The following is a 15,000-nucleotide window of genomic DNA, read 5'->3' on the forward strand; positions in this document are numbered from 1 at the left end:
CAGATATAGATATAGATGATGTAGATATAGATGTAGATAGATAGAGATAGAGCTAGAGAGAGATAGATATAGATATATGTATTGGTAACAAAAGAAATAGATCCCATGTTGTGTGACAGGTCAGAGCTACATGCAACTGTAAAAGTAATTACTAAACTTGAAAGATTCTTTTAACTCAAACTCCTGATTTTCTGGGTGCTTCCTTGTTCTGCTGAAGTGGACACCGAGTGAGGAAGTCTAAGCTCATGGAATTCTTGACCCTCTGAGGTAGGGGAAGCCCATGAGGTCTGCGACACTGTGGTTAAGTATGAACAATGGGGCTGGGATGTGTCCTGTGCAGTCATTGACATTAGCCTGGGTGACCCATCTGCCAGAAGCAGATGCTGCCCTAGATAACCCACCCTGGGCTAGGCAGTTTCAGGAATGTACCTGAGTTCTTCATAAACCATGCCACATCTATGCCTCCCTTCTCTGTTTTCCTGCCCTCATTCTGAGTTTCTTCAAGTGAAAAGCCTCAGTGGTAAAGTCATAAACAAGGAGCAGATAAGCCAGGGTCTGGTCCATATCCTTCTGTCATCTCACTCAGTGGCCTTGGCCAAGTCACCATGTCTCTCTGGGATACACAGAAAGGAGTGAGCTAAGTGTCTAGAGCTCCTCCTGTTCTGTAAGAACCCAATCCTCCCCTAGTTTCATCTGCTGTATTCCTACCTTTGGGTTCCTGTTTATTAAACAATTTGCTTTATATCTTTCTGCTTTTCAGCCACCAAGTTGCAGATGCTACCATGATTCCATCCTGACTTCCCTGTGCAGAAGACCTCACCACTGTGTCCTGGAACTCCACCTCTCCAAAACCCTACCCCACTAGGGAAAGACAGAAACAGGCTGGGAATATGAATCCACCTGCCAATGTCCATGTCTAGCAGAGAAGTAATTACAGAAGCCAGAACTCCCACCTTCTGCTCCCCATAAAGAATTCTGGTCCAAGGGTCTGCATGGTGGGGCACCTCATTAAGTGAGTGTATTACCATGCACAATGACCCAGGTTCAATCCCCTGATCCCCACCTGCAGGGGGAGAAGCTTCATGACTTGTGAAGCAGGGCTACAGTTGTCTCTGTTTCTCTCTCCTTCTCTATATCCCCTCAATTCCTCTCTGTTCTGTCAAATAAAATAAATAAAGTTAAAAAAAACTCAAAAAAACTTTTTTTTTGGTTCATACTCCCAGAGGGATAAAGAATAGGGAAGCTTTCAATGGATGGGGATGGGAAGTGGAACTCTGGTGGTGGGAACTGTGTGGAATTGTACCCTTGTTATCTTATAATCTTATTTTTTAATATTTTGTTTATTTACTTATTTATTTTAATGATAGATACAGAGAGAGGGAAGAGAGACCAGAGCACTGCTCAGCTCTGCCTTATGGTGGTTCTGGGGATTGAACATGGGACCTTGGAGCTTCAGGCATGAATGTCTCTTTGCATAATCATTATGCTGTCTCCCCAGCCCATCTTATAATCTTATTCATTATTATTAAACCACTAATCAAACCCCGTCCTCTAGGGACAGCCTGACTTACATCATCATGTGTGACACACTGCTGTGACAGCTGATTCAAGTGCAGCCATAGCGCATTCCGGAAGAAGTTTATTCGTTCACATTCTTGAACCTCAAACACCTAGAAAACCAGAATTACATGTACATACACATGCAGAGAAAGGGGTTGTTTACTTAGATTAGTCATAACTTGAGAAACGGTCTCCACTCCCAGTGACCCACAAACTTTCAGAGACCCACAAGCTTGTTCCACTGAGGGGAACTGCCACCAGTGTGGAAGCTCACAGTACAAGAGAAACTGAAAGAGGAGGGGAGAGAGACACCTGCAGACCTTCGCCATTTGTGAAGAGTAGTGTCCCCCCTACAGATGGGGAGCCAGGCGCTCGAACCTGGATCCTTGTGTGGGCCCTTGCACTTAGTACTATGTGCACTTCACTGGGTGTGCCACTGCCTGGCCCCAGAATATTTTTATAGCATCAGTGAGAACTATCAAACACTCACCTACCAATCATCAGCTTCCTCAAAAGTTTTTGCCCACAGTTGCTTCAGAGTCTGCTAAAGCCCATGTCCTGTCCCCAGTCTCTCAACATCCATCTTCCAGAGATGAAGTTTATCTTATCTTGCATAATCTCCTTACGCAGTTTTTTTTTTTTTTTTTTTTTTTCCCTCTAGGGTTATTGCTGGGCTCGGTGCCTGCACCATGAATCCACCGCTCCTGGAGGCCATTTTTCCCCCTTTTTGTTGCCCTAGTTGTTGCAGCCTCGTTGCGGTTATTATTGCCATTGTTGACGTTGCTTTGTTGTTGGATAGGACAGAGAGAAATGGAGAGAGGAGGGGAAGACAGAGAGAGGGGGGAGAGAAAGACAGACACCTGCATACCTGCTTCACCGCCTGTGAAGCGACTCCACTGCAGGTGGGGAGCCGGGGGCTCGAACCGGGATCCTTACGCCGGTCCCTGCGCTTTGCGCCACGTGCGCTTAACCCACTGCGCCACCGCCCGACCCCCTACGCAGTTTTTTATAAAATGGATCTATCCATAAGATAGATGTGATTTTGCTTCTCCTTATAATAGTAGCCAAATTCTAGGCTTTTCCACTTAAGTAGGGAATCAAAGAAGTAAGCCAGCAATGAGTGTTTGAGGTTGGAGTAGTGACCCACCATATCAGATAGGAGAGACAGATCAAATAAGGTTAGAAACTGGAAGGGCCCACCAGAACCCACACCAAGGTGTAATCAAATAATCCAGGTGAGGTGAGAAAGGTCGACCGTGAACTGACTCAGCTGCTCAACTCTGCACAAAACATTTGCTAGAGACAGGCTCTGGACAGCCCTGCCAGAGAGGCCAGAATGAGGAAGAGGCCGGGAGATGAGGTCTGGGGAAAACATTCCAGCTCCTTTCCCTTGCCTTACACTCCTGATTTCTAATTCTCTCTCAAACAATTTCAAAGACCATAGCAAGGGGGTGGAGCACTTCTGCAGAAGTTGGGCTGTAGGTTCTAGGAAGAAGACCCGCCCAGCCCAGAGCAGCTCAGGCCCGGTACCTCACAGGCCTTGATGTGCTCGCTCTGCCACTCTTCTCGGACCTTGTCCAGAATGGCGATTTGCTGCATGTACGCCTTGTCTGTAAGGGAGGGGCTGGCTTCAGAAATGGGACAGAAGGCAGCTGGCAGAGTCCCCTCACTTCCACCCCAGACGGCAAAGGAAGCTCTAGAATTGCTGAGCCCACAAGTTCCCACAGAGCTCTCAGCAAGGGCAGGTCTTGATCCCATGTGAAATAAGCAGAGGTGGTTGTTATATTCTGATTAGACACCAATCTAAGAATCAGCTGGAAATCTGAGGAGGAACTCTGCTTGGATGGTCTTTGGTTCCATGCTTTCCACTTAGGGAAACTTTACAACAAGGCTTATTTCCTGCAGTGTCCAGTGGGAATACTCAACCTTGTCAAACATCTGGTTTGGGTCTTCCTTTTTTTAATAATGAGGTGGTCTCATAACTTCACAGAGGCTACAGGTGATCAAGACTAAAATGGGCTTTATTTATTTATTTATTTTCCTTTTTGTTGCCCTTGTTCTTTTTCATTGTTGTTGTAGTTATTGTTGTTATTGATGTTGTCCTTGTTGTACAGGAAAGAGAGAAATGTAGAGAGGAGGGGAAGACAGAGGGGGGAGAGAAAGATAGACACCTGCAGACCTGCTTCACTGCCTGCGAAGCGACTCCCCTACAGGTGGGAGCCGGGGGCTTGAATCGGGATCCTTCTGCCGGTCCTTGCGCTTTGCACCATGTGCACTTAACCCACTGTGCTACCGCCCAACTCCTTAAAATGGGCTTTTTAAGATCAATGATTCCAAGTAATACGAGTGAGCACCTGGCTACAAAGCCCACGACACCATCACCACCACTTAATTGTATGTAAGCCAGAAAGACCTAGGCAGGAATTGGCCAGAAAGTGCTGCATCATTTCTAGAAAGCTCTTCCTCCCCTTTCCCAGGTTTAATATACCATCCCAGTTCCCTTCCTTCCTTCCTTCCTTCCTGCCTGCCTGCCTGCCTGCCTTCCTTCCTTCCTGCCTTCCTTCCTTTCTGCCTTTCTCTCTCTCTCTCTCTTTCTTTTCTTCCCCCATCTCTCTTCTCATGCTCCCTTCTTCTCTAATATCTAACTCCTAATGTCTTGTTCACTATTACTGCACACTTGCATAAGTATTACTGAAAGGTATCATCAAACCATGGTTCACAGAGATAAATGTCAAGTAACTCCCACTCCAACACGCCCTCAGCCCTGGGTGCAGCCCCCTCACCAGAGTCTTCTACTGCCGTCTTGGAAGTTGCCAGTTTAACAAAAAGCTGTGAGGAGAACAGAACAAGAAATGAAGAAAGTTGGGTCAGTCTTCTACAGGCAAAGCAAGGACAAATTCAAGGTCAAGTTTTACCTGTAGGTTCTCATTCAATTTACTCTCTAAAATCTCATCAACCCTGAAAAATACTCAAGAGGAGCTAGACAGTAGTGCATCCAGCAGAGTGCATACATTGCCAAATAAAAAGACCTAGGTTCAAGCCCCTGGTCTCTATATGCAGGAGGGAAGCTTCACTAGTGTGAAGCAGGTCTGCAGGTGTCTCTCTCCCCCTATCTCCCCACCTCCTCTCAATTTCTCACTATTCTATTAAATAAAATAAAGGGAAAAGAAGGAAGGAAAGAAGAAAGAAAGAAAGAATAAAGATAGAAAGAAAGAGAGGAAAAATACACACCAAGGCAGAGCATTTTGCATGTTAGAAAAGGCACCCCCCACACTCTTCAGCTATTAATAATCTATCTGGATTTTGCAGTAATTGAACATATAATCTACCCAAGAGGGCAGCATGCTAACAAAGAAAACTTGAGCTGAATTCTGAAGTAAGATACAAACAGACTGGGGAGACCCCCATAGTGGTTCTGCAAAAGATTCTCCTGCCTTAGGCTCTGAGGTCGCAGGTTCAATCCCCAGCACCACCATCAGCCAGAGCTCAGCAGGGCTAAAGTATCTATCTATCTATCTATCTATCTATCTATCTATCTATTTCCATGTATCTTTCATTAAATAAATAAATAAATGAATTAAATAAAAGACTCTCCCACCTGAGGCTCTGAAGGCCCAGGTTCAATCCCCAGCACCATCATCAGCCAGGACTGAGCATGGCTCTGGTCTCTCTCCCTCTGTGTCCTTCTCTCTGTATCTCTCTCACCAAAAGAAATAAATACATATTTTATCAAAAAGGGCTGCTATTGCCAGGTTCAGGGGGGCACTAGCTGGTTAGTCAGCTTGAGTCTGGTAGTTTCAGCCTCTGGTGTCCAGGCCTCCAGCCCTCCTAGGTACCTTCTCCTGCTGCTTTGGGTTTGCCACGTTGGCGTTCCGGTGGACAGCCTGCTCGGCGTCGTCTTTCTCGCGGCACTTCTGCTCATAGTTCTTCTTTGCCTTTGTTGATTTGAGCCAAAAGACAACCAAGACAGGTGAGCAGATTGTGACCCTGAAAGTAGCTGCTCTCACCCCACAGACTGCTGAAGGGCAGGGCCGGGCCCCCACAAGACCATGGAGCACCCTGGGGCTGCTGCTTAGAGCTTCTCGGTCCCACATTCACACCAGCCCGCCCTGCAGCCCAGCTCCAGGGCTTCGTCTGTCTCTGGAAGGTCTCCACATCCCTTCCCACATGAGACACTGAATCAGCCAAGAAGCCACGTCTGTTTGACAAGTGCAAAACTCATGAGACATGAAAATTTAAAATAGGCAAACTGAGGCCAGGTGGTGGCACATCTGGCTAAGTGCACATATTCCCATGTACAACAATCCAGGTTCAAGCCCCTGGTCCCCACCTGCATTGAGGAAACTTCATGAGCAATGAGAAATGGCTGCACGTCAATCTCTCTCTCTCTCTCTCTCTCACTTTTTCTCCCACTCCCTCTCCACCTGCCTCCCCTTTCCCTCTCAATTCTCTCTGTGTCTACCCAAAATAAATAGATAAAAATACTTATTAAAAAGAAGTTTATAGGGAACCGGGCGGCAGTGCAGCAGATTAAGCATACATGGTGCAAAGCACAAGGACCGGCATAAGGATACCAGTTCAAGCCCCCAGTTTCCCACCTGCAGGGGGGTCGCTTCACAAGCAGTGAAGCAGGTCTGCAGGTGTCTGTTTTTCTCTCCCCCCTCTCTGTCTTCCTCTCCTCTCTCTTTCTCTCTGTCCTATCCAACAACAATGATAGCAATAACAACAATGATAATAACTACAATGATAAACAACAAGGGCAACAAAAAGGGGAAAAATGGCCCCCCAAAAAAAGTTTATAAAAAATGGGTTAGCTAGCATAATGGTTATTTATGCAAAAAGATTCTCATGCCTGAGGTTCTGAAGTCCAAAATTCAATCCACCACACCACCATAAGTCAGCGCTGATTAGTGCTCTGGTAAAATAATAAACATAAAAGAGAACCCCAGACATAAGTAGAAGAACTTTCAAAAACATATTATTTTTCTTAAAAATGGGCAAACTATAGTCTTTCCTCTTAAGTTTGCAAATTATTTTTGACAGTGAAAAATCACAGCATAGGTATGGCTTTAAATGGAAATAGAGAAAATAGTTCAGAAAATTGTAATCAATAAGCCTTTTGCCTTTCTACGAAGATGGTGCTGAAAGCAAAAAAAAAAAAAAAAGCCTTTCATGCTTGAGGCTCTGAGGTCCCAGGTTCAATCCCCAGCCCCACCATAAACCAGAACTGAACAGTGTTCCGGTAAAATAAAAAAATAAATGATCAATGTCCAGAGGCATGGCCTGGAGTAACAGCTGCCCAAGGTCACTCTCCTGAGGCAAGGCCTAGAGTAACAGCTTCTCAGGGTCACTCCGCAATCAACTAGATAAGGTCATGAAAAATCAACTGAATCCTCACTCAGGACTTCTGAAGCAACTTACTTAGCCACAGGTGGGTGCAGCCAAGAGGGGCCGGGGAGAAAAAAGGAAAAGGAGAGAGGGAGAGGTCCTCAGGACAGAAGTCAGCCAGCAGCTGCCATCACCTTGGTAGTTACCCATCGAAACACACAACTGACCAACTGCAGGATGGTGGGGGATTTCTGGGTGCTCGGCCTTGTGACTCAGGGGCGTCAGGGTATTTAACAGCTCACAAGAGTTCACCAGTGTGTCAGAGTAAATCCTGACTGAGAACTAAAGCAGTGTGGTCTGCCCAGGCTGTGTCAGGGGCCTTTAAGTGATCCCAACTTGTCCTTTGAGCACTGAGAAGAAGGCTTCTCCCACACTATTAACTTCCAGAGGTCACAGTACAGACTGAAACGCAACAACAAGACCACATTTTGTTCTCACTGGCACTAAATTGGCCTGTGATAGGATGTGGAATATCCTTTCCACCCACCACCCACCACAATACAGAAACACCATGGTCACAGCAACACCTGATGTACTATGCTAAACACACAAACTTAGAAGCAACCAAACTGAGATGGTTGGACCTAAAAGTGATCAAACAGACATAGATCTGGAAAAAAAAATGCCAGGCGTATAAATCAGAAAACTCACTGTGATGCAAATTCAAGTAACTAAACTTAACATAAAGACACAAACTGAAGAACTCACAGTTCATTTCACCAAAGTGTGATGAGATAAAAAACAAGTGAATCCTTTTTAACCAGGTTCCTGGGCATCATGTCATAGTAGTAAAACAAGAGATACCTATACACACAGATGGAATCACAGATGTTCCACTAACAGAGTTCACTATATAGAGAGTCAACAGGCTAATGAAAAGGTCCCCATAGAAATAAATGAGAAAATACAGACAGATAGTTGTATAAATAATAGCCAACCCATATCTGTGACCTTGGGAGAATCACTGCAGATTCCAATGAAGGGAATGGGGACACAGAACTCTGGTGGTGGGAACAGTGTGGAATTGTACCTCTGTTATCTTGTAATTTTGAAAGTCAATATTAAATCACTAATAAAATTAAACCAAAGAGCTAGAGGTCTCTAGAACTTATCTTTGCTTTGTCTTGCTAAGTATTTTTTTATTATTATTAGCACCATTCTCATCACCAAAGGTCTATGTCCTACCCCCACCCCACTGACACCCAGGGAAGCTGAACATCTACCCTTACCCACCACTCAGAGATTTTTACTTTGATACCCTATTCCAAACTCAGTCAGATTCTGCTTTGAGTTTCCCTGTCTGTTCTTCTTTCTCAACTTCTATTTATGAGTGGGATCATCCCATACTCGTCTTTGTCTAAGTATGTTAAATATTTTTTTATGAATTTCCTTTAAAAAGGAAGAAAGTGTTCACAATTTACAGATATTAAAAAGTTGGAAGGGATATTTCAGTAAGATACGTAATGAACTAATATTCAAAATAGTGGTAAGGACAAAGTTTAAACCAGATAAATGACATTATGCACTATATATGCTTTTGTATCTTGATCTGAAATATTTAAATTTATTTGTTATCTTTCTAGTACTCTGGGAAAGTAGAACAGCATTCCAAGCTTACTGTCTATTTTCATCCTTGGCCTTTCCCTGATCTTCAGAAGAAGGAAAACCCAGGTTAGGGTTGTAGCCATTTGGTAGAGTACAAGTCTTATGTGTATGAAACTGAGCTTGATCCCTAACAAGACATAAACATGCACATCTACTAAAAATTTAGCCTTCTGGCACCACAACTGAGACAAGTAAGCATAAATAGAGCAGAAAGTCCAACCACTAAGGGCTGTTTACTAGTAAATAACACTGATTAAAATGTTTGAGGAGGAACATAAGCTCATACAGGTTGCAGGAAAAGTCATCATCACATAAAGATATAATCAAGAGTGACTCACATCCATGGTCTTCTTGAACTGTAAGCTCTTTTGTTTGTGGACAGTATCCATTATGACCTCTGTCTGTGAAGAGAACATAATAATTATTAATACTAAAAACATTGTTAACGCCAAGTGTCCTAGCACAACCTACCAGGTGGCTGCACCATGTTATTCTCTTGTACCTAAGGGCAAACTGCGGCACAAAGAGGCTGAGCTCTTGTCCCAGGACCGTGGCATTTATGGTGGGGTCCACCTTTTAACTTGGCTAATTCACCAAATGAGACCAATTAATTAGTCAGCGGTTAGACTAACTGGTTACCAGGGAACAATCTTCTTGGAGAATCTGAACCAAGGAACCGGTTTCAGAAAGGGATTTTAAACTTTTCCTGAGACTATTTCTACTTTTTTAAAAAAGCAATATTTATTTATTCCCTTTTGTTGTCCTTGTTGTTTTATTATTGTTGTTATTGATGTCGTCATTGTTGGATAGGACAGAGAGAAATGGAGAGAAGAGAGGAAGACAGAGAGGGGGAGAGAAAGGTAGACACCTGCAGACCTGCTTCACCGCTTGTGGGGAGCCGGAGGCTTGAACTGGGATCCTTATGTTGGTCCTTGGGTTTTGCACCATGTTCACTTAACCCACTGCGCTATCGCCCGACTCCCGACTATTTCTACTTTTAAAGTGGTCTTGACTCACTCTATAAAGCTCCCTCAGTTTGGTTGTCAGCACAACTACGCTGGAGATTCATAGACATTTGCTCTGGTGTCCATCAGAGACATGCTACTGGCCAACAGGGTGACCGCTATGAAAGACAGGTGTGTTTACATGAGCACTAGAGGAAGCTGTTGTTGAACTCTGACTCCAGCAAGGCAAGAACTCAGTCATGTTCACTCGGGAGCCGTTTCATGGTTATGGCTGTGACAGTAATACTTTTTCAGACAAAACAATCAAGCCTGTCACACATAACACTGGTAGCTCCCACTCAGCAAGCATTTTTTTATAAAGCTGTTTGTATGTATCCCACTTATTTATTTATTTATTTTACCTTTTGTTGCCCTTATTTTTTATTGCCGCTGCCGCTGATGTCATTGTTGTTGGATAGGACAGAGAGAAATGGAGAGAGGAGGGAAATACAGAGGGGGATAGAAAGAGAGACACCAGCAGACCTGCTTCACTGCCTGTGACACAACTCCCCTGCAGGTGGAGAGCCGGGGGGCTCGAAACGGGATCCTTCCACTGGTCCTTGTGCTTTGTGCCACGTGCACTTAACCCACTGTGCTACCGCCCGACTCCCAGTATCCCATTTTTTGACAGCAAACTAACGTGGATTAATTTAGCCAACATGACATACCCAATGAGTAGTAGAGTGAGAATTTGGACACAGACTGACCTAAGCCTTTTTGTTTTTATTTATTTATTTTTCCAGAGCAATGCTCAGCTCTGTCTGATGGTGGTGCAGGGAACTGAACCTGGGACTCTGGAGCCTCAGGAATGAGAGTCTCTTTGAAGACTCATGATGCTATCTCCTCCTTAAGCCCTTTGTCCTTGTCACTGACCTCATTTTCTTTATGACAATGCTATAAACCCAATGAGCACATAAAAGATCCAGAAATACCACAATTCCAAATGGGCCAAAGTGTTCTCCTTATGCAAGGTGATATGACACACAATAATAAATCTGAATATCACATTCAAATGTGGTTTCTCTTTTGGAAAACTGAGCTTTGTCCATTACCATATCATACATACATAAGCTGGATAAATTTTCAAAATATCTGGGTAGGTGGTCTGGAACATGGCACAGTAGATAAGACATTGGACTCTCAAGCATGAGGTCCTTAGTTCAATCCCTGGCAGCACATGGACCAGAGATATCTGATTCTTTCTCATTAATAAATGAATAAATAAAAAATATTGGTGGGTGGGGAGTCGGGCTGTAGCGCAGCGGGTTAAGCGCAGGTGGCGCAAAGCACAAGGACCGGCATAAGGATCCTGGTTCGAACCCCAGCTCCCCACCTGCAGGAGAGTCGCTTCACAGGCAGTGAAGCAGGTCTGCAGGTGTCTATCTTTCTCTCTCCCTCTCTGTCTTCCCCTCCTTTCTCCGTTTCTCTCTGTCCTATCCAACAACGACTACAAAAAATACATATATATTGGTGGGTGTATTGCACCGAAGTAAAAGACCCTGGGGTTGGGAGGTGGGGGGGGGCTAGGGTTCAGGTCCTAGAACATGATGGCAGAGTAGAACTTAGGCTGGGCTAAGAGTGTTATGTGGAAAACTGAGAAATGTTACATATATACAAACAACTATTTTACTGTCGACTGTAAACCATTAATCTTCAATAAAGAAAAAAAATGAGAATCAACTTTCAGATGGTCAGACATTTTTGCCAAATGTCCAACATGCTTCTCTAGTGAGTGTCTTTTAATTTTCCTCATTAATTGTTTAAAATATTGGGGGTGGGGAGCCCTATGAGGAATACTTAGAGTTAGTGGGGGATCCTTTAACAGTGGAATAAAAATGACTACTTTGGGGAGTCGGGTGGTAGCGCAGCGGGTTAAGCACAGTGGTACAAAGTGCAAGGACCGGCATAAGGATCCGGGTTCGAGCCCCCGGCTCCCCACCTGCAAGGGAGTCCCTTCACAGGCGGTGAAGCAGGTCTGCAGGTGTCTATCTTTCTCTTCCCCTCCTCTCTCCATTTTTCTCTCTGTCCTATCCAACAACGATGACATCAATAAAACAACAAGGGCAACAAAAGGGGAATAAAGAAATAAATAAATACTACTTTGAGTCTTGTAAATAACAAGAAAAACAAAAGGAGGAGACAATGAGGACATCATCCTGGAACGTAATAGCAGTTAAAATAATGACTATAGTATGTCCCTTGGGACTTCGTAAATGGAATTGGCAGTTATTATGCTTAGTGAATGAAATGAAAGGCAAATATAGGATGATTTAACTCATATTTGGAATTTAGAGATTGAAACACATGAAATTAAAAGATGCATATAGTTAACCCATATCTATGACCCTGGGTGGTTACTACTGGAAGTGGATGGGGGCACAGAACTCTGGTGGTGGAAGTGGTGTGGAATTATACCCCTATTATCTTGTAATCTATTAAATCACTAATAAAAATGTACATTAGAGGGGGTCAGGCGGTAGTGAAGCTGGTTAACTGCACATGGTGTAAAGTGCAAGGACCAGAGTAAGGATCCTGGTTCAAGTCCCCGGCTCCCTACCTGCAGGGGAATCGCTTCACAAGTGGTGAAGCAGGTCTGCAGGTGTCTTTCTCTCCCCCTCTGTCAATTTCTCTCTGTCCTATCCAACAACAACAGCAATGACAACAATAATAATAATAACAAGGGTAACAACAAGGGCAACAAAATGGGAAAAGTAGCCTCCAGGAGCAGTGAATTTGTAGTGCAGGCACGGAGAACCAGCAATAACCCTTGGGGCAAAAAACATGCTGCTAAAAGAAAAAAAAATGTGGGAGTTGGGTGGTAGCACAGCGGGTTAAGTGCACGTGGCGCCAAGCGCAAGGACTGGCTTAAGGATCCCGGTTCGAGCCCCTGGCTCCCCACCTGCCGGGGAGTCACTTCACAAATGGTGAAGCAGGTCTGCAGGTGTCTATCTTTCTCTCCCCCTCTCTGTCTTCCCCTCCTCCATTTCTCTCTGTCCTATCCAAAGATGACATCAATAACAAGAACAATAATAACAACAATAAAACAACAAGGGCAACAAAAGGGAATATATACATAAATAAATAAATAAATATTTTTAAATGTATATTAGAAAAGAAACCAGGTGGAGGTATAGCATAATGGTTATGCAAAGAGACCCTCATTCCTGAGGCTCTAAAGCCCCAGATTCAATCCCCGACAATGCCATAAGCCAGAGCTGAGCAGTGTTATGGTCAAGAAAGAAAAAGAAAGAAAGAAAGAAAGAAAGAAAGAAAGAAAGAAAGAAAGAAAGAAAGAAAGAAAGAAAGAGAGAGAAAGAAAGAAAGAAAGAAAGAGAGAAAGAAAGAGAAAGAAAAAGGGGGATAAAGAAGGAAAGAAGAGGAGAAAGAAAGGAAAGAAATCATAATGAGAAATAAATTGCCAAATACATAAAGTCATTAAATACTGACTTAAAAAAAAAAGTAAAACATGTATGCTATCTAAAAACTAGACAAAAATTAAAGTGGAAAATGTGCCATTAAGATGAAATAGAACAAAAAGAATTAATTCCTCTGTGCTATGTATTTTATACTGGTAAAGAAAAAAATCCTGATTAAATTAGACTGCCAACTTAAATATTCATATTCTTGCAATGATTCCAATAATTTTTTAGGTCACAAACCCAATAAAAACCTGATCTATTCATTCTCATTCTGCATGTTCTCAGGTCAAGATTTTAAGAAAGTAATAAAATACCAACTATTTCTCTGTATTACTATAACAGGAAGACCTACTACCCATCAGTTAGTTTCACTGGTTTTCTCCCTCGTCAGAAAAGTGGACATCATACCCACTCTCCTTCTCAGAACAGAAACATGCTGTTCTTTTTTTTTCTTTTAATTTTTATTTATAAAAAGGAAAGACTGGCAAAAACCATAGGATAAGAGGGGTATAACTCCACACAATTCCCATCACCATAACTCCGTATCCCATCCCCTCCCCGATAGCTTTTCTTATTAACATGCCATTCTTAACACCTGTTAAGGTTTATTCTAATACTAAAGTGCTTGTGTCTGTAGACTGCTACCTAAATATATATAGAAGAAAAGAAAAAGAAAAAAAAAACTGGGTGGAATATTCCAGACAGTCTCATTTCAAACACATGAAATTTCCTCTGGAGAGTCCTGGGGGGCCCTCAGAGTACTGAGCAGGTTCCAGCTCAACTGAAAGTGAAGGACCCAGATGGAACCATGAGTGTGCTAATGGTGACAACACCAGAGACCTGGGAACAGGAGACGCTCCACCATGAGCCCCACAAGGAAGGACTTAGGATGTTTCCCATTACAGACAGAGCACTGTGGGCTCAAGGGAGCACCGAGTCTACCAGTGCTGGAGGCGGGGCTAGTGTGCACTGGGGTGCGATGCATAGTGGTAGAGGGAGGCCTCGGGTGGTGATGGGAGTGGTGCAGAGACACCTGTCAAGACAGGAGAAACTGTACCTATCTGACAATAGCTGTCTTGTAAATCATTATTTCTAAATTAAAAAGAAAAAAAGAAGGAGTGGGCCATGTGGTGGCACAACTACACATCACCATGTATAAGGATCTGTGTCTGAGCCCCTGCTCCTCACCTGCAGGGGGAAGCTTCACAAGTGGGGAATCAGGTCTGCAGGTGTCTCTACCTCTCTCCCTACCTATCTCCCTCTCCCCTCTCAATTTTTCTGTCCTATCCAATAAAATGAGGGAAATAGCCACCTGGAAGAGTGGATTCATTGTGCAAGCACCAAGCCCCAGAGATAACACTGGTGTCAAAATAAATAAATAAATAAATAAATAAATAAATAAATAAAAGAAACAGAGGAACTGGGTTTATTTTAGAGTGCTTCCTGATTTCCCCAGTTCCCCAGAGAAGACCAGCTAGGTGGTACTTCGGTCTATCCCACGGTCCTTTCTAGTGTGAGCATACTCATTGTCATTCTTGCAGTCTGGAAGTTGCTATTTTACAGTTTATGGTCTGAAGCTGACTGCCTCTAAGTTCTACATGACACCTGCTTCGAGCATCTGCCAGGTGGCTGCACACTTCTCTCAGCCAAAACTTGCACCTGGTGCCCATAATCCCTCTCTGTTGAGGGCTCCTAGCCTTTGTGTCCACAGGACCCGAAGAGCAGCAACTGGACTCTCTGGACCCTCGCTGACTATTTAGTGTTGAAGTCAGATGCGGCCTTTGGGGCCCCGGAGGTGCAACCCTTTGCTCAAAGCCTCCCAGTAGCACGAGGTCCAGCTGCATCACCTCACCCTCATTATCTCAGGCTCCATGTGCTATGTGCCCCTAGGCTGACATATTCATAGTGGCCCAGCAAGTCAAGTTTCTCTTTCAGATTTCTGGGAAAAGTAACTTGATGAAGACTCTCATAGTTCTCTTCTCAGAGTCAACTCAAGGGAAATCCGGTGGTTTTATTGCAGGCAG

General features: G+C 43.8%; 1 protein-coding gene across 1 annotated transcript in view; it reads right to left on the reverse strand.

The window, feature by feature from the left end:
* The window catches only part of PSTPIP2 (proline-serine-threonine phosphatase interacting protein 2), a gene marked incomplete at its 5' end in the record, with an annotated part of 58,528 nt that overhangs the window by 8,003 nt on the left and 35,525 nt on the right, over positions 1-15,000 (reverse strand). Inside the window, 5 exons of the mRNA XM_060173815.1 lie at positions 1,572-1,670; positions 3,091-3,170; positions 4,344-4,389; positions 5,397-5,495; positions 8,892-8,954. Of these exons, the coding sequence (XP_060029798.1) occupies positions 1,572-1,670; positions 3,091-3,170; positions 4,344-4,389; positions 5,397-5,495; positions 8,892-8,954 (387 nt within the window). The remainder of the gene's footprint in view (positions 1-1,571; positions 1,671-3,090; positions 3,171-4,343; positions 4,390-5,396; positions 5,496-8,891; positions 8,955-15,000) is intronic.

This window comes from Erinaceus europaeus, chromosome 15 (genome assembly GCF_950295315.1).
Source record: "Erinaceus europaeus chromosome 15, mEriEur2.1, whole genome shotgun sequence".
Classification (NCBI taxonomy): Eukaryota; Metazoa; Chordata; class Mammalia; order Eulipotyphla; family Erinaceidae; genus Erinaceus; species Erinaceus europaeus.